This window comes from Saimiri boliviensis, chromosome 16 (genome assembly GCF_048565385.1).
Source record: "Saimiri boliviensis isolate mSaiBol1 chromosome 16, mSaiBol1.pri, whole genome shotgun sequence".
In the NCBI taxonomy this organism is placed as follows: Eukaryota; Metazoa; Chordata; class Mammalia; order Primates; family Cebidae; genus Saimiri; species Saimiri boliviensis.
In genome coordinates this window covers 84,135,689-84,155,273 of record NC_133464.1, presented here as the reverse complement: position 1 = coordinate 84,155,273, position 19,585 = coordinate 84,135,689, and the positions used below count along the sequence as shown (strand labels likewise).

The window sequence follows — 19,585 nt, the reverse complement described above, 5'->3', positions numbered from 1 at the left end:
TTTGTTTGTTTGTTAGTTTTCTAAGACAGAGTCTCACTCTGTTGCCCAGGCTGGAGTGCAGTGGCTCAATCTTGGCTCACTATAACTCCACCTCCTGAGCTCAAGCAATTCTTCTGCCTCAGCCTCCCAAGTAGCTGGGACTATAGGCTTGCACCACCATGCCCAGCTAATTTTTTGTATTTTTAGCAGAAACAGGGTTTCACCATATTGGCCAGGCTGGTTTTGAACTCCTGATCTCAGGTGAGCCGCCCATCTCAGACTCCCAGAGTGCTGGGATTACAGGTGTGAGCCACTGCCCTGGTTTGCACATCTTTTCAAGTGCACGCTTACCAAGGTAGAGCATATTCTGAACCATAAAACAAGTTTCAGTAAATTTTAAAAGATTCAAGACATACAAAGCATGTCTTCTGACTACAGTGGCACTAAATTAAAATTTCAGCCTGGGCAACATGGCAAAACCCATCTCTTCAAAAAATAGGAAAAATAATTAGCCAGGTTGGTGGCGTTTGCCTATACTCCCAGCTACTCGGGAGGCTGAGCTGAGAGGATCACCTGAGCCCAGGGAATTTGAGACGGCAGTGCACTGTGATTGCACGACTGCAGTCCAGCCTCAGTGATGAGTGAGACTCAAAACAAAAACAAACCAAATTAATGCATGCAGGACATTTTTATAAAATAAATACAATTAATTAAAATTAATAACAGAAAGAGGCCTTTTGGAGGCTGAAGTGGGAAGATCACTTGAGGCCAAGAGTTCAAGATCAGCCTGGGTAACACAGCAAGACCATCTCTCAAAAACATTTTAAAAAAAATTACTGAGGCCTGGTGGCCTATGGCTGTAGGCCTTGCTAGCTGGGAGGCTGACCTGGAGGGTCATTTGAGCCCAAGAGTTAAAGTCCAGCCAAGACAACAGCAAAACACCATTTCTTTAAAAGAAAAAAAGTAAGCAAAAGAAAGGAAACAATAATAATCATCCGAGTGAAAAATAAAAGAAAAAGAAAACAAAAAAATTAGATAAAATTGATGCAACTAAAAACAGTAAAAGATCAATAAAATTAGTAAACCTTTAGCCAAAGTGATCAGAACATCTGCACTCACTGTGGTGCATTTTTTATTTATGGTAACATTAAAAAAACCCTCCCTCACAGCTGTCTACTTACTTATGCTGAAAAGGTTTTTCTGCAGCTTCAGTGAATCTTCCATTTATAACAAAAGCTGAGCAAAATAGAATCGCTTCTGTCCTTGGGCTAGCTAGTCAGAGTAGATTGGATAGGGGCCTTTGAGTGCAATCCTCACTTTTAAAAGCCCAGAATCTCAATACTTGCACACGGTTCCATTACTTAGCTATAAAGTAATTATTGAGTTATGTTTTCAATTATGTGAAAAGTTAATGTCACAATAAAGCATTTTTAAAAAATATACATGTAAATACATACAAAATATTAAAGCTAAACACTTAAATATGAGTTAACGAATATTTGTCATCCTTATGCAGTTAACACAGGAAGACCTAACATGAGTGAGTCGGCCGGGCGGGGTGGCTTACATCTAATCCCAACATTATGGGAGGCCAAGGTGGGCGGATCATGAGGTCAGGAGTTTGAGACCAGCTTGACCAACATAGTGAAACCCCATCTCTACTAAAAATACAAAAATTAGCCAGGCATGTGGTGCTTGCCTGTAATCCCAGCTACTCAGGAGGCTGAGGCAGGTGAATCGCTTGAACCCGGGAGGCAGAAGTTGCAATAAGCCAAGATCATGCCATTGCATTCCCGCCTGGGCGACAGAGCGAGATTCCGTCTCAAAAAAAAAAAAAACGAGTGAATTGACTTGTTAATAAAAAGCTAAGGACAGATGTGTTTACAAAATAACTATTAGGAGTAATAGATGACAAAACTGTCTAGTTGAAAAAGTGTGTTTTTAAGGAATTACCAACACCTGTCTGGGTCCTGATGGCTCACGCCTTTAATCCCAGGCAATTTGAGAGGCCAAAGCAGGAGGATCGTTTGAGCCCAGGAGTTCAAGACCAGCCTGTACAACTTGGTGAGACACATACTGTCTCTATAAAAAATAAAACACTAGCTGGGTGTGGTGGCATCTGCCTGGGCTCAGGTGAACCTTCCACTCAGCTACAGGGAGGCTGAAGTGGGAGGATCACTTGAGCCCGGGAGATCGAGGCTGCAAACTTGCAAGTTGCACGCAGGCAGAGATGACAGAGCAACCCGACTCTCCGCGCCACTCGCCCTGCCCGCACACCTGCCACGCGGGCCCCGGCGCCACTGCCTGAGCGCCCACGTCAGGCAGTCCGCACAGCAGCGGCACCAGGGTGGGAACCGGCTGCTGAATACCGTCGCAGTTACCACGAAGACCCCTCCCGCGCGGGCCCTGCGCTCTTGGAGGAGGGCAAGGCAGAGCAGACCCTTAGGTGGGCGGGTGATGCACTTGACCCTGAGGACTTCAGGTACCAGACCCGCCAGCCGCCAGACATGCCTTGCGGACTGCAAGAGGCTGGACAGCCCAGACCAGGCCCAACCCTCCAGCAGCGCGGATCCTGGGTCTAGACGCACAGGAGACAAAGTCAGGCGATCGGCCCGCCCCCAGCGGCTCAGTCTCATCCTGTGGATGCAGAGTGCTCAGCGCCAGGGCCCAGTATCCCGAGGGATGTCCAAGAGGAGCGGCCCTCAGGTCAGACGGGCTGTGCACTCGGCGACCCTAACGCCATCCAAATGAAGCTCGCCATCCCCTGCCAGTGCCAGATGTGCAGCTGCAAACCGCGTCGGGCCAGGCTGCGCTGAGAGCGGGTGGGGGAAGGAGCGCCCTGACTCTCGGGCTACGTGATATTAGCCATACAGGCTCCAGGGCCAGAGCCTCAGTGCTGAAGCCCGGCATCGCGAAGCCACTCTGGTGGCCGCGGAGTGCCGGTGTCGGCACCTGCTCTCCTTTCCGAGGAGAAGCGGGCGGGGCGCACAGCCAGACAGGCCGTCCTCCTTAGGCAGGGCGGGAGGCGCGCCTGCGACCCTGCGCCTGAGATCCTGGGGTCGCCGGGGCGAGCGCGGGAGAACCCGCGAGCCCAGCGGCGCCCGCCCGGGGCTGCAGCCGCACCTGCCGTCGCGCGCCGCCTGCCTGGGAGCGGCTTCGGGGAGCCCAACGGCCACCGCGGTGCAGGCGCGCGCCCAACGGCTCTGCGAGGCTCACTCGGTCTGAGAGGCCGGAGGCTGCGGGTGTCGCTGCTGGAGGCTGTGGTGGACCGAGCTGGATCGCGGATTCTGCGCTAGACATTTGGGATCGCGGGCTGCGGGGTGGATCGGGGATTTGGGGCTGGGTCTGCGGTGGGGGTGGGGTCGGTGACGAGGTGACTCGGAGCTGCCCCAGCCGGGAGCGGGTGGTTGGGGGTCTGAGAAGTCACCACCATGAAGTTCTTCGGCTTCGGGGGCCGCAGGGCCCAGGTGGTCCAGGAGTCCATAGACCACGTCTACACGGGCTCTGGATACCGAATCCGGGACGCGGACCTGCGGAAGATCCACAGGGCGGCTGTCAAGGGCGACGCCGCGGAGGTGGAGCGCTGCCTGGCGCGCAGGAGCGGAGACCTGAACGCCCGGGACAAGCGGCACAGGTGCAGCCCGGGGTGGGAGGGGGTCCCCAGCAGCCCCCGGGACCGGGCCTTGGAGGGCGTCGGGCACACTCGGAGCCAAACGGAGGCTCAGCCGCTTTCCGTCCCTCATAATTCCCCGGCTGGAGCACTTGGTGGAGAATTTGATTTAACTCACAAAGTTAAGCGTGTACTGTGTTGTTATTGTTAACGCCCACGTTAGAAACACGGTGTTACATTATCAGAGATGCCGAATGACAGAACTCATTCCCCTATCAAAAATAGCGTGAGTCATTTTCAGTAGGCGAAAAGTTCTCAGAGAAAACTGTCCGTTTTCCATCGGTTCCCACCTGTGTAGACAGGTCCTCTACTGAAGGTTCTTAGAGGGAAACTTGGAAGTGGGAGGTGGGTTCTGTGTTCTTGAATAGGAAGACACATTTTTCTCAAAGTGTTGATGTTTACCAATTTTACATAAACCGAACGAAAACATCAAGGTTTTAGCGTTTCTGCATGACACCTGCTGCCTTCTACTATTGTGATGACATTTTTAAAAAATTTCATAAGGAGTGAAAAAACACTTCCTCCTCTAGATATCAAAATGTGCTATTAACTTCTACAATTAATTGTTGACTAACAGCTGAAAAGACAGGTAAATACATGGAACAGAATAAGAAATTCGGAAACACTAAAATTATGTAAGATATATGTAAAGATTGATAATGTTAACAGTTATGAATAGGAAAGGATGAATTATTAATGAAAAAATGACTGCTGTTTGAGGAAAACTAATGAAATTTTATGTCACAAACGTGAGTTCCTGATGGACTACAGACTGAAATTTTTACATACACAAATGAGCAAAGTCCCAGAAGAAAACACAAATGCTTATTTTACAGGTACATTTTATGTCGACAAAGACCTTCCTAACAATGACCTCACGAGCAAGCTTCTGAAGGTTGATTTAGCAAACTCAAAATTAAAAGTGTGTCAGATAAAACTGTGTTTTACATCTCTTTTTTTCTGAAACATTTCTGTTTTTCAGAAAAAAAAGTAAGATAACATACTTGAAAAATATTTACTATGTTATATATATATTAAAAAGTTTAAAATGTATATATATATAAAAAAATTAAAAGTGTCTCAGATAAGACTGTTTTACATCCGTTTTTTTTCTGAAAAACATTTCTGTATTTCAGAAAAAAATTAAAATAAAAGATAACATACTTGAAAAATATTTACTATATGTATATATATATATATATATTCAGATGAAAATATGTTTTTATTTTACAGGGAATTCTTTTTTTCTTTTTCTTTTTCTTTTTTTTTTTTTTTCTTTTTGAGATGGAGTCTTGCTTCTTTGCCCAGGCTGGAGTGCAATGGCACAATCTTGGCTCAATGCAACCTCCACCTCCCAAATTCAAGCAGTTCTCCTACCTTACCCTCCCAAGTAGTTGAGATTACAGGCAAGTGCCAGCACACGCAGCTAATTTTTGTGTCTCTGGTAGAGACAGGATTTCATCATTTTGACCAGGCTGGTCTTGAACTCCTCGCCTCAAGTGATCTGCCTGCCTCAGCCTCCCAAAGTGCTGGGATTAGAGGTGTGAGCTACCGCGCCTGGCCTATATTCTTTATTATATATCATTATATATATATGTATGTATATATATAATATATATATATTACGGATATGTATAACATATATTACAGATATATGTTATATATATCAGTTTTATATACACATTAGATGAAAAGTTATATGTATATATACACACATTATATGAAAACTACATCTTCATTTTACAGGGAATTCTTTCAAATCAAATCAAAAACTCTAAAAGTGGGGAAAGTATATTTGTGCAAATCTACAAGTTACTTATCTACATAGGAAAACATCCTTTGCATTTCTGATGTACCTATGCAACAATCTTGCACTTTCTTCACATGTGCCCCAAAACCTAAAATGCAATTAAAAATAAATAAATAAATAAAAGAGGACTGAAACTGTTTTCTAACCACAATATTTGTGAGGATCTTTTATACTGCCACTTAAAGTTTAAGTTACTGGTGACTTTTCAAATAGATAATTTGGTGGTAAGTACTACATTTTAAAAATGTGTGTACCCTTTACCCATCAACTCCATTATACTAAAATACCTTTAGGAAACAGAGATACATGCACTTTATTTTTCACAGCACTTATTTTAAAAGGAACCCATAGAATGCATCCTATAAATAAATTTCAGTTGCATAGGATGAAATAATATGTGACCATTAAAGGCGACAATAGATACAGAAGTACGTTGATGTGTGAACGTGTATTTTGTTGCAGCCAGCAAGAAAAAAAAAATAGTTTGATAATACATACACACAAACACACAATGGTCTTGTTTTAGCAAAAGATGTACAAAATATGATAAAATTTATAATTTCTGAGCATTTGTATTTTAAGCATTTGTAATTTCTGAGCATTCGTATTTTAAAGTTTTTCCCCTTTTCTTATCTGTGATTTCTGCAATAAGCATGTGGAAAACTTCTAGTATTTATTAATGAAATAATCCCTGGGAAGAGAGAAATATGAATCTTGCACAGATAAAAATAACTTCTCACTTTCTATTTTTACCATTATTATTTTAGTGTGTGTTGTTATCTTCTTTAAACTTCTGGCCTCTTCAGAAGTAAAAAGGGAATGTTTTTATCTGTGTTTCCAGATTTTATTATGTACATATGTTTTATCATTCTATTTTGTTATGTACTTATGTTTTTCTTATATGTAGATTCATTCAATTTATACAAACAATGATAGATTAATCATTTCATTAAATAGTATTCTTTAAAAATAACAAATATAAATAATTACTATTACAAAAATATTGCTTTATAGGAGTTTATTTTAAAATACTGAGCTCCCTCCACTGTATTTATCCATTCTTTCATTTATTCATCAAACGTGATATTTAAAATGGGAATATTAGGACTTAATCTCATTGAAACTTTATCTCCCGCCTTTCAAATGAAAGCATTTCCAAAGTTAGAAAATACTAGAGGATAACCCTTGACTGCCCTTTCAAAAGCTGATCAGTCTTAAATACTAGTATTGGTCATTAGAAAGTCTTATTTGCTTATATTCTGTCAATATAAGTATTGAATAACATGAGCCATATTCACTTGAATCATGAGTTTCCTTTGGTTTCAAGTTTTTTGAAAATCAAATAATTTGTTTAAAAAATGTGTTACTGTTATTTCAGTGCTCTTTCCTTACAGTACTTTTAAGAACTAAAATGTATTTAAGTGCCAGTTATATGCCTAGAACTGCCCTAGATCTGCTGAGTATACCATATTCTGCTTAATGGAAGGTCTCATGGATTGTGTAATGCCCCATTATTTTATATATCAATAAGCTAATTTTTAAAATTCTACCAACTATAGTTATAATAAATCATGAATCATAAATGGCATTCCAATGTCAGAGGTGTTAAAAGGTGACCTACTCTTTAAGTCATCCTGCAAAGTGGTATAATTGTATCACTTTACTTAATTAAAATGTTTTTGTTATGTAGTAGAAATAATGATAATTATAATATCTGGCTGGGTGTAGTGACTCACACCTGTAATCCCGGAACTTTGGGAAGCTGAGGTGGGAGGATCACTTGATGCCAGAAGTTTGAGGCCAGCCTGGGCAACAAAGTGAGATTTTATGCTACAAAAATATTTAAGTGAATATCTGGGCATGCTGGTGTGCACCTGTAGTCCCAGGTACTGAGGAGGCTGGGGATGGAGGATCACTTGAGCCCAGGAGTCCCAGGCTACAGTGAGGTATGATTACACCATTGCTCTCCATCCTGGGCAAAAGAGTGAGCTCGTCTCATAAAACAAAAATCTAACAATTATTGAGTTGTCGTAGGTACTATTCTGAATAATTTACATAGTTTCTCATTTAAGCATTATGACTGTGTCATATGAGGTAGCTACTATTGTCATCTTTATTAATGAGGAAGTTGAAGCACAGAAAGGCTACACAATAGCTGGTAAGTGACAGAGTTTAAAGTAGGACTCAAGCCCCAGTTGAACTGAATCCAAAGACCAAGCTCTTTCTATTCAAATAGGCTGCTGATTTCATCAAGGTAGTGAGAAATAAGAGCCAATAAGTATTGCACTTTATTAAAAAAATTAAGTATTTGTTTTGAAGGCAGAGGAAAAACATGGTATTGAATGTTTCAGTTACATGAATGCTTGTATGTTTTGAGATATTGCAGTACAATTTCCTAAGAAGTCCTCTTACTCTCGTAGAACTGCTCTACATTTGGCCTGTGCCCGTGGCCATGTGGCAGTGGTCACTCTCCTGGTGGACAGAAAATGCCAGATTGATATCCGTGACAAATTAAACAGGACACCTTTGATACAGGTATATCGTAGCCAACTCTTTTGGCATGACATGGATTTTATTTGAATACATGGAATTAAATTTATCTTATTTAAATATAGCTAGTTGGTGAAACCTACGGAAAGTGTATTTTGAATTCTTAGAATTTACAATCTATTTCTTGATCTAATATGGACAGGCTGTGCATTCCCAGGAAGAGACTTGTGCCAGTATTCTGCTGAAACATGGCGCCAATCCAAATCTTAAGGATATCTACGGCAACACTGCTCTCCATTATGCAGTGTATAATGACAGCACATCACTGGCAGAAAAACTGCTTTCCCATGACGCAAATATTGAAGCATTGGACAAGGTAGAGATCAATGAACTTTCTTTTCAAAATATTTGTTTTAACATTGACGTAGGTAAGAGTCAATTTTTCATATTTCGAAGCTCAAGCATTCCCTGAATGCACATGCAAATTAAGTTACTTTGAAATAACTTGTCAACGATTTTATTTTAAATATTGATACTTTTACAGAAGCATTAAAGGGCACAGCTTTTTAAAATGCACTTTGGAAAATATTTGTGAATTTGTTAAAGGTAAAACCTTTTCAATTTTTTTCTAGGTAGGGTTGTTATTTTTTTTTCCTAATTAGTGTAAAACGACACAGGAAAGAAAGTATGCCCTGGAAATAAGCTTTATCTTAAAACTCAAACAAAACTAAAGCAATGTAAAATAAATGGACATCTCGCTGCTGCTGACGATTTTCTAAAAAAGTCATGTATCATCTCCCAGCGGCAAGGCTTAAGAGGGAAAAATGGATAGGGAAAAGGAGAGCAATCAGAAATATGCAGGTCACTTGAAAATTAGGTAATAAGGGAAAATGCCAAGGAGGGTTTTTATTTTTATTTTTTTTAGTTTGTTGTTCTTCCAGTTTTTGCATTGAGACAAAGTACTCTTTAGCTTTGGGTCTAATAATTTTTGGTTTGAAAAAGAGTGAGTTGAAACTTGCCCACATATTAATATTAGTAGGACTGTGAGGAAACCAGATTGGCAGTGACTACGTGGTGACGAAGTGAGAAACACTTCTGCAGAATGTGGAACAAATTATTAACTGACTTATTACCCATCCTGGCAGAAACAGCCGCTTAGATGAGAGTCTAAAGTCTCCTCTCAAATCTAGAATGTCTTAGTGGGAAGGTGGTCGATAAGGAGCTTATAAATTGCAAAATCAAGTTGGATTTTGAGTTTACTTGTCCCCGTCCTGCCCATACCCAGGAAAATTAACTGGAGTTTTAATAAAATTAACTGGAGTTTTACTCTTTTCTCTTTTGGCCACATCTCCAGCTGATAAAGGCAATTAGCCATGTGGGTGAGAGACGAAGCTGCAGTGGTTGTCTGTTGCACTAATTTTCAGATTGCACATTAGTGACCCGAGGAAATTTTGGCAAATATCTACAATTGTAGGCTTTCTCCTGAAGGTTTTGATATAATAGATCTAGTAAGGCCTGAATGTGTTTAAAAATGTTTTCTTGAAATTGGGCACAGTGGCATGTTCCTGTGGTCCCAACAAGGACAAGCCAAAAAATAAAAAACCCTCGAGGTTCAAATACACTCTTGATTTAGAACCCCAGAATAGATAATGCAATACATAAATTTCCGTATCTCAAAAATGTAAGAAATCTCAAGAAGAGTTGGCATTTGATAGGTGCTACTTTCTTCCAAGTTCTCTTTTTCAATAATGTTAGCCTGACTTATCTGTCTTTCTCTACATCTGTGACTGGGAAGTGAAAGAAAAATATTATTGGCAATATCTCTCAGCTTACAAAGTAAAACCTTTTTCTTCCCACCATTAATCATTTACTGTCATTCAGAGAGTCTTTAGAAATTCGCTTATGAGAAATCTTTCAATAAGTAGAGGCTGACCCTTTCATGATTTCATGTCACTTTGTCACCATGCAGATGATTATGTGTCAACAGATGTTCATTGCAAGTTGGGGTTTCTCAGTTAGAACAGTAGCAAATCCTAAACATTTTTTTTTTCAGTTCAAGTGGTATGATGAACTCTCTCAATATGTCTTTTGAATTTATGGAGCTTTAGCATAATCAGGATGTGAGTTTCAAACACTGAAATCCGTAAATTTAATAAGAATACAGATAGTATTCTTTTAATCATTTTGTTTTAGCAGTCCTATGAACTAATTATCTATTTGGTTAACAATCTGGGAAAAGTACATACAAATAGATTTTAAATGAATAAATGTTGGAAACATTACTGAAGCAAGCATATGCGTCTTTTTAGTAATTTTTATTATATATGAGGGCCTGATTTTTTTGCTAAAACATAAGTTACTAGAGAAATAAAATATTTTACATGTAATACTTGGATTATACACAACCATTTAGTAACACATTTATAGCAAATATAAAAACACAGGGGCTCTATTCTAATGTGGTACACAGATTTGTTTGTTTGCCTCTATAAATTGAGTCAACATGTAAAATTTAGAAGATTGGTGCAGAAATCTGGACTTTCAGGCTTGTCTTAAAAATCAAATCTGGCGTCCCCTGAGTTTCTGTCACTGCTTGGTCAGCTGTGCAGAGGTTGCCCCGTTACAGAAGGCGTGTATTCTTCAGTTTGCGACTGTGCCCACCTCAGTACTTCCCTTACTCGGGTAACCTTCCTTTGTTCTTGTAAGTATTTGAATGTATAATTCCTTTGTTGTAGAATATTTTGATAAAGATTTCAAGCTTTTTAAGTCAGCATGTATTTGTTTATAATATATGGTCTATGGATTATATAAATCCCTCAGTTATGGGATCGAATTTTAGAATTTAGAATTTTTAAAACTCTTTTTATTTATATATAGCACAAATAATCATCTGCTCATAAGAATGCCTGGAAACCTTTTAGATATTTCCTGGCTGTAGTTAGATAGTTTATGAATATTGCAGACATTACATCTTTCTCCTCAGCAATCTTCCTTAAAAATACAAGTGACTTATTGGCTTTTATTATGCTAGAAATAATCTGTATGGATCAGTATGAGAACTTATTATAAGCCATTATATTTTTATTTCTGATTTATATTTTTCCTAAAATAAAAATAATTTAAAATAGCCATTTAAGTGGAAACCAATAAAAGTGGATTTAAAAAGTAGAATTGCGTTAGAGTCCCAGGATTACCATTATAATTGAGAATATAATTTATTACTCAACTTTAAGCATTTGTTTTTAAGTTTTTTAAACCTATCATTCTTACACAGAACATACTGAGCTTTCTAACAGTTAAGATAAAAATCTATTCTCTTGTATTAGGGGGAAAAAAAAGCCCTATGGTCTATTTAATAATAAGGAAAATAAGCACATTTGAAGCCAACCTCTCTGAATTCAGAGCTCATTTCCTTAGTGACCCATTTGCAGCAGGAGTGCCTAACATTGGCATCTGGGATCCTGACACCACTGACAGAAATGAATCAAGCAAGTTTGCACCACCCAGAGGAAAACTCCGCCTGTATTGGGAAGCTCTGGCAACTGTATCTTTGAAACTCTTAATTTCTCAAATGTTAATGTTTGCTGAAAAAAGTATTGTCAAATGGGGATTAGGTAAAGTTCAGGAGCTTTCTTGATCGTTGGACATACAATGTAGTTTTGTAATCCTTCTCAAATGCAGATGGTCATGGGGTCTTTCCCTTGGCATGTAAAACTTCTGGTAAAGCAAATATTCTTTGGAATATAGTTTAAGAAACACACTTTAGAGCTAGTAATTTCGATCATGAATTTATGTAAAAAACTTCAAGTATTTGCTACTATGTCTTAGGTTTTTGGGGCTGTAGAGACCAAAGACACAGCCCTTGTCCTCAAGAAGCTCTTGGTTTCTGCGGGAAACACTGAAATGATTACAATATACCATGCTAAGTGCTGTGATAAAAGCAAGGATTCTTGGGACTGCTCAATGTTCGCAGTGAGTTTCGATGACCACAGTCAACGCAGGGAGAAAGAGGAAGTGTGTTTACAACGCAAAGAGCAGAGCCTCAGAAAGCACACAGGAGTAAGAAGGAAGGGGCTGCTTTTCATTCACTTCCTTTCTATACTGCATGCTGAAGTTCAAAGCGTCTTAGAGAAGGTTTTCAGTTCAGTTGAGAAATATGTAATTTTGTGAATTATTCATTTTTTCTGCTGTTTTATAGGACAGAAACACACCGCTTTTATTTGCTATAATTTGCAAGAGAGAGAAAATGGTGCAATTTTTGGTGAAAAACCAAGCGAATGTACATGCTGCGAATAGGCTGAGACGGTACAGTAGTTTTTGTGTTGTTTTTTTTTTAATAAAAACCTGAGTGTTCTAGTGGTAATAGTCATTCAAGTCAGAAATATTAATAAGAATATTAACATAATTATTGGCATATAGTAAAAAATAACATGAATAATCAGGTAGAAAAGCAAATATTTGGACTGAGCAATGTAAAGAACAGTATGTAGTAGAATTCAGCTTCTCTTATAGTGTTTCTTATTTATAATCTGATGTGTTGGGTCCTGTAGTATATTGGCTAAAGGGTTTTGTATTAGTTTTGTTAATTTTTTTTTTTTTTTGAGATGGAGTCTCACTCTGTTGCCAGGCTGTAGTGCAGTGGCACAATCTTGGCTCATTGCAACCTCTGCCTTCAAAGTTCAAGCGATTCTCCTGCCTCAGCCTCCTGAATAGCTGTGATTACAGGCATGGGCCACTAAGTCTAGCTATCTTGCATTTTTAGTGGCAACAAGGTTTCACCATGTTGGCCAGGATGGTCTTGATCTCTTGACCTCGTGATCTGCCCACCTTGGCTTCCCAAAGTGCTGGGATTACAGGCATAAGCCATCGCACTTGGCCAGGTTTATCAAGTTTTAAAGTGTGAAGTTTTAGTTTATGATTACTAGTATTGCCATTATTATTGTTGTTGTTGTTGTTTTTCAGCCTGCAGATAACTATTCTCTGACCCCCAGCTGATTTGAATTACAAAAATGTATCAGACTGGAAAAGCAATGGGGAAATCTTTATCTAAATCTTTGCCTACTTTAGATAAGTGACCTCAGCACAGTTTCTTGGCCATCAAAGGACTATAAGTTAGCAACTGGTATTATGTCATACCCCAAAGGGACAAGAGGCTTTCTTGTTGTCTCTTTCTTTTAGCCTTGGTGATAATTTACAAAGATGAACACTTGAGCACCCAAGATGCTTATTGACATAAGCTCGTCCATGTAAATGATTATTACAGCTACACTGACAGGCAGGATATTATATTGGTAAAGTGTATCAAATAGCTGTTTAAAAATGTCTTTATTAAAGTTCTTGAGTGGAGTTATTTGTTATTTTAGATCAGCCCTCATTCTTGCTGTACATCATGGCTTGCCAGATATAGTCAACCTCCTGCTTCAGCAAAATGTTAGTATCTTTTTTCGAGATATGCACGGACGAGATGTGGGAGATTACGCTATTTCTTGTGGTTCGAAAAGGTAAGTGTTTATATTAAAAGGCCAGTTAATACTAAGTTGATGTTTAAAATAATTGCAGTCATTGCATCTTATACATTAGGCAAAAGTTCATAGTTTGGTTCAGGCAGTTTGAAATAGCAACGAGTTAGTCTACTTTTTAGCCAGAAATCAAGCAGAAGCTTAGATTAGTTAGACGTAGAGTGCAAGATTTTTTCAGGACTTTTAAGACCTTTATCCCTAGGGACCTCAATGTTGTTCATTTTATTTTAAGTATAATCCCTGTGCATCGGATAAAAATAGAGCCACATCTTTGACTTCTTTCTCTTTCTTTCTTTCTTTTCTTTCTTTCTTTCTTTCTTTCTTTCTTTCTTTCTTTCTTTCTTTCTTTCTTTCTTTCTCTCTTCCTTCCTTTCTTCCTTTCTTCCTTTCTTTTTTTTCCATAGAGACAAGGTCTCACTGTATTGCCCAGGCTGGTCTTGGAACTCCTGAGCTCAAGTAATCCTCCTGCCTTGGCCTCTCGAAGTACTAGCTACCATGCCTGGCCTGACTTTTCTAATTAGTTATTGTGTCTTGAAATGTCCAGTTTGGCAGATAATCTTATATTGTCCCCTGGGGCTATCTCCTGTGTCTTCCATTCTTTGAATTTTCCAAGGAGCTAAGGGGTTCCTTAAGTCCAGGGAAGGCAATCTTTCTTTACAAGTCAGAAGGGGGAAAAAGCCATTGTCATCATGCCACTTCTTCTGTGGATTCACTTGCTGTATTGTTCCCATTGTAACTGGTCCTGCAATTTGATAATGATTGACCTTTGCCACCAGGATGCCTCCACTGATTCAGACCCCTCAGTTTTCATGGTGATTCATACATAGTGTTCAAAGCTATGGTGTTTATTAGTTTACGTACTTATGCTCAGTCATTGTTCCCAGCACCCAGCTCTGGCAGGTAGGCCTCCTAGCTTCACCTACACAAATGTGGAGCAAACTGATGCTCCCTCTACACGGAAAACCTCATTTGGAGCCCATCTCTTTGCTAGACTCAGCCTAGGCCTTCATAGTAAGTTATCCTTTGAGACCCGTCTTTGTCTTTTCTGTAACGAATATTAGTTGGGATTGTTCTCAACAGTCAGGAATGTTCAAATAACATTGCAGGAAGAGAACGGAGTTCCCTTTCCCTTTTGCTGTCACATCTGTACCGTGAGGCTTTTCTACATTGTGTGCAGCAGCTTTGGTTAGATAGCAGAAGGTTCCATATTATCTTTCCACAGAGTAGTGGGAACAAACTAGCAGCTGGCCCCGCAGGTAATGTGTCTCTATAATAATGAAAATCTCCCAGGCTACTTGCATCTCTTCCTCAAGTTTTAAATATATTTTAAAATTCTACCTCACAGCAGGAAGCCATTCAATACAATTATCTGAACCTAAAGTAAGTGGGTTGGATTTAACAGAGCTAAGCCTCATCCATGACTCATGAGTGTCCATGTATCAAACACGGCTTTGTACTTATTTCAGCAGCAGATATATTAAAATTGGATCGATACAGAGCAGATAAGCATGGCTGCTGCCCAGGGATGGCACACAAATTCATAAAGCATTCCACATTTTGCATAGTCCCTGGAAGGTCATTTGGCTATTTGTTGACTAGCTCCAAGGATGCACTGTGAGTCAAACCAAAACAGGAGAGACCCAATACTGCGATTGTGATTATCACTATAAAACTATTGATGTACGGTGATCTGTGGAATGAGAACAGAGCTGAGTAATAATGTGACATTACATGTTGTTAGTACATGTCTTGGGAATGAGAAAACGTCAACTTGCATTTCCTTCATGGAACTGAAAAACAATAAAAGCAGGGTTTTGTCTTGTATGTTAGTTGGAGAGGACCATGGAGATCCAGCATCCTAGCACAGATCTGCTGGCTCAGAGTTTGAGGAGGTAGAGAAGGTGTGGTAGTTGTCCAAGCCAGGTTGTGACATCTATTAGTTTTCTGCCTTTAGTGTGATTGATGAGCTCAGTGATAGGGGACAATTAGGTAATCTATTTGAGAATATACATATTTATAAATTTAGTTATAAGTTATAAATTAGCTAAAATGCCCTGAATCCAAGCCATAATGAATACAACTAATAACCAAAATTAGCGTTTAATAACATTTTCTGAAAACTGCAACATTTGAATATTAGAACTTATGGAAAAACACACATCTAGCTTTATTTGGGATTCCAAAATAGTTTCAGTAACAAAGTTCAAGAATAAATTATTCCATTGCTCTGCTATTTCTCTGAACATGTAAACATGTAATCTCTTTACATCTTCCTAACAGCCTAGTGTAGTAAGGTAGCAAAATCCTTATTTTTTTGCAAGAAACCATGGAAACTAGGCAACTTGTCTGAAAACAAAATATCTATTGGTTACAGGGCAAGGACTTACTCTGAGTGTGGGACACTTTGAACAATGTCCAGCCAACTATAGTTAATTTACTGAGCTATACTTTCTCCATTTATGAGTACTTCACTTTTTTTAATTCTTTAATTAGAAGCTTAATAAGCTTGTAAGGTTTAAAAATTTGAAGAGTGGCTGGGCGCGGTGGCTCACACCTGTAATCCCAGCACTTTGGGAGGCCAAGGCGGGCGGATCACCTGAAATTGGGAGTTCGAGACCAGCCTGACTAATGTGGAGAAACCCCGTCTCTCTCTCTCTCTCTCTCTCTCTCTCTCTCTCTCTCTATATATATATATATATATATATATATATATATATACATAATTTGAAGAGTAAGGGACATTAAAATTCTGATATTAGCTCTGATATTGCCTGAAATAGTTTAAGTATTTAATACGTTTGGTTAAGATTTTTTATTTCAGTATTAAAATAGCAATTTTATTTATTACTTTTGTATACATAGAATTCAAAACCAAATTACAGAACATAAAAAGAAGATACTTGAAAAAGACAATCCAGGTAAGACTTCTGATCTTGAATTTCTCATTTCTCTTAGTGGTCCTACTCTTTATTAAAAAAAAAAAAAAAGTAAGATGTAAGATTAAGGTAGTTTTGATTTTAAAAAACCAATTTAAAAATATGTGTAAATATCATGTATATATGTATATGCAAATTAATTGTTTAAATTTAACTTCTTTAGTTTGGAATTCAGGTTTATTTAAGAAAGTAGTTGTAGCTATTTTATCATCTCAAACCTTATTGTCTGAAAAGATTTCATTTGCTTAATTATGATCCCTAACATCCCACATAATATTTTTGCATAAATGAGAAAAAAGATTATTAAGTTAGCATGTTGTATGTCTTCTCTATAGACACATTATAACAAATTGGACTTGTGATACAAATGGACCTTCCATTTTATTTTTATAATAAATTGTTTCTATTTAGTAAATAAATAATTTCAGTTGATCCATGAATAATGTGGGGGATGGGGACTCTGATCCCTGTGCAATTGAAAATCTGAGTATAATTTTAACTTTTGATTCCCCAAACTTGTGACCAATAGCTCACCATTGACTGGAAGCCTTCCTGATAACACAAACAGTTGAGGAACACCTATTTTGTTGGTGCTACATTATTCTATACTGTGTTCTTACAATAAAGTAAGCTAGAGAAATGAAGCTGTTAGAAAGAAAATCATCAGGAAAAATATGTTGACTTTTCATAAAGCATAAGTAGATCCTGACAAAGGTCTTCATCTTCATCATGTTCAGGTTGATCAGGATGAGGAGGAAAGGAGAGGTAGCTCTTGCCGTCTCTGGGTTGCAGAGGCAGAAGAAAATCTGCATATAGGTGAACTCCTGCAGTTCAAACCCTTGCTGTTCAAGGGTGAACTGTATTACATATTGATTTGTGTCACTAATAAAGTAACTATTTTTAGAATCGGGAACTCAGCAATCTCTTCCGGTACCATAAATACACGGCAATAAGAACTGTAAAACTGAACCAGGCTGCACCCATACAAAGAGGAGATTATTTTTTGAAGATAGCTACTGAGCACAGAAGACAGAAAAGCAATTCCTTTGTGAGAAACACAAGTTATGTTACATATTCTTACACAAGCAAAATGTTCTTATCTGTCACAGTTTACACACACACACAGACACATGCACATATACACACACACACATGTGCATGTGTGTGCACACACAGACAAAGTTAAAAGTCCTGCTGATTCTTAATAACCAAATCCACTATTTGCAGGGAGCAGTGGATAACACATTCTACAGTTTGGATGCAATTCTTTTTTTTTTTTTTTTTTTTGAGACGGAGTTTCACTCTTATTACCCAGGCTGGAGTGCAATGGCGCGATCTCGGCTCACCGTAACCTCCGCCTCCTGGGTTCAGGCAATTCTCCTGCCTCAGCCTCCTGAGTAGCTGGGATTACAGGCACGTGCCACCATGCCCAGCTAATTTTTTGTATTTTTAGTAGAGACGGGGTTTCACCATGTTGACCAGGATGGTCTCGATCTCTTGACCTCATGATCCGCCCACCTCGGCCTCCCAAAGTGCTGGGATTACAGGCATGAGCCACCGCGCCCAGCCTGGATGCAATTCTTTTGACTTTTTTACTGGTTCTGTCATGAACTGCCTTTAATCAGTGAACCATGTTTTTAGTTTGATAATAAAAAGACTAGAAGCAAGTAAGAGGAAATTCTATAATCAGTAGTAGACAATTACAGTATATTCTATATTAGTATCATCATATGTTTTTCTCTAGTTATACAAGTTACTTGAATGATGCACAATTAATTAATTATGATTATTTAGAGATAAGGTCTCCCTATGTTGCCCAGGCTAGAATAGAGTGTCTTTGCAGTGGCATAATCACAGCTCGCTGTACCCTAGAACTCCTGGGCTCAAGCAGTCTTCTAACCTTATCCTCCTGAGTAGCTGGGACTGCAGTCATGTGCAGTTACATCTGGCCCCATTCACATTTATTTATTTATTTTTGGTACAGGGTCTCCCTCTCTTGCCAGTGCAGTGGTGCCTTCGTGGCTCTCTGCAGCTTCTGCTTCCTGACCTTATCAGGCATCCCCAAACTTTTTACACAGGGGGCCAGTTCACTGTCCCTCAGACCTTTGGAGGGCCGCCACATACTGTGCTACTCTCACTGACTACCAATGAAAGAGGTGCCCCTTCCTGAAGTGCGGCGGGGGGCCAGATAAATGGCCTCAGGGGGCCTCATGCGGCCCACGGGCCGGGCCGTAGCTTGGGGACGCCTGCCTTAAATGATCCTTTTACCTTTCACCTCAGTCTCCCGAGTAGCTGGGACTGCAAGCATGCACCACCACGCTTGGCTAATTTTCTTTTTAAGATTTTTGTTTGTTTGTTTGTTTTTAATAGATAACTTCTCACTATATTGCCCATGCTGGTCTGGAACTTCTAGTCTCAAGTGATCCTCTTGCCTTAGCCTCTCAAGATGCTGGGATTTTACAAGTGTAGCCACAGCACCTGGCCTGCACAATTATTATAAAAAAGAATTAAACCCAGTTGAGTTGTAGAAAATTGACCACCTTTTCCGTTTTTTTTTTTCCCTAGAAACATTCATATTGTAGAACATATTGCCAGTCATCAAGATTCTCCATTTTTTATTCTGGTTAAAATAGAATTGCTGCTTATTTCACTTTATTTTCTGACATCATTGTTTTATTTATTCCTTTTATGGCTTTACTCAATTGAATAGATACAGAAATACAAGAACCTTCAAGTCAAATATCAAGGAAGAAAAGAAAAAGTTTATTTTTCGGGGAAAGATTAGGGAAATTTATTAGGGAAAGTTCTTCTGTCAAATAACTATCTGATTACAGTCATATATATTATATCAACTTAATAAAAATCTCATATAAGGCATTTGTGTCAAGGATTTCCAAGAGCACCCCCAGGTTTGATGTTTCACTAGAAGGACTCCCCGGACTCAGCAAATAATCATACTCAGATCTTTAATTTATTACAATGAAAGGGCACAAGCAAAAGTAGTAGAGAGAAAAGCTGCATGTAGTCAAATCTGGAGGAAACCAGGCACAAGCCTCCAGGAGTTCTGTCCTGTGGAGTTCCTGGGATCTGCTTACTTCTCCCAGCCTCACATTTTGACAACACATGTGTGGTGATGTCTACCAGTATCAGAGTCTCACTGGAGACTCAGTACCCAAGTTCT

General features: G+C 39.1%; 1 protein-coding gene and 1 non-coding gene across 2 annotated transcripts in view; both read left to right on the top strand.

The window, feature by feature from the left end:
• Positions 1–3,410: 3,410 nt before the first annotated feature.
• ANKRD20A1 (ankyrin repeat domain 20 family member A1) overlaps positions 3,411–19,585 on the top strand; it is a 52,934-nt gene continuing 36,759 nt past the window's right edge. The window contains exons 1-6 of the mRNA XM_003919746.2: positions 3,411–3,613; positions 7,880–7,994; positions 8,152–8,325; positions 12,148–12,254; positions 13,313–13,450; positions 16,331–16,386. Of these exons, the coding sequence (XP_003919795.1) occupies positions 3,411–3,613; positions 7,880–7,994; positions 8,152–8,325; positions 12,148–12,254; positions 13,313–13,450; positions 16,331–16,386 (793 nt within the window). The remainder of the gene's footprint in view (positions 3,614–7,879; positions 7,995–8,151; positions 8,326–12,147; positions 12,255–13,312; positions 13,451–16,330; positions 16,387–19,585) is intronic.
• On the top strand, positions 14,925–15,028 carry LOC120365804 (U6 spliceosomal RNA). The gene has a single exon (XR_005580651.1). It is a non-coding gene; the product is annotated as a U6 spliceosomal RNA (small nuclear RNA).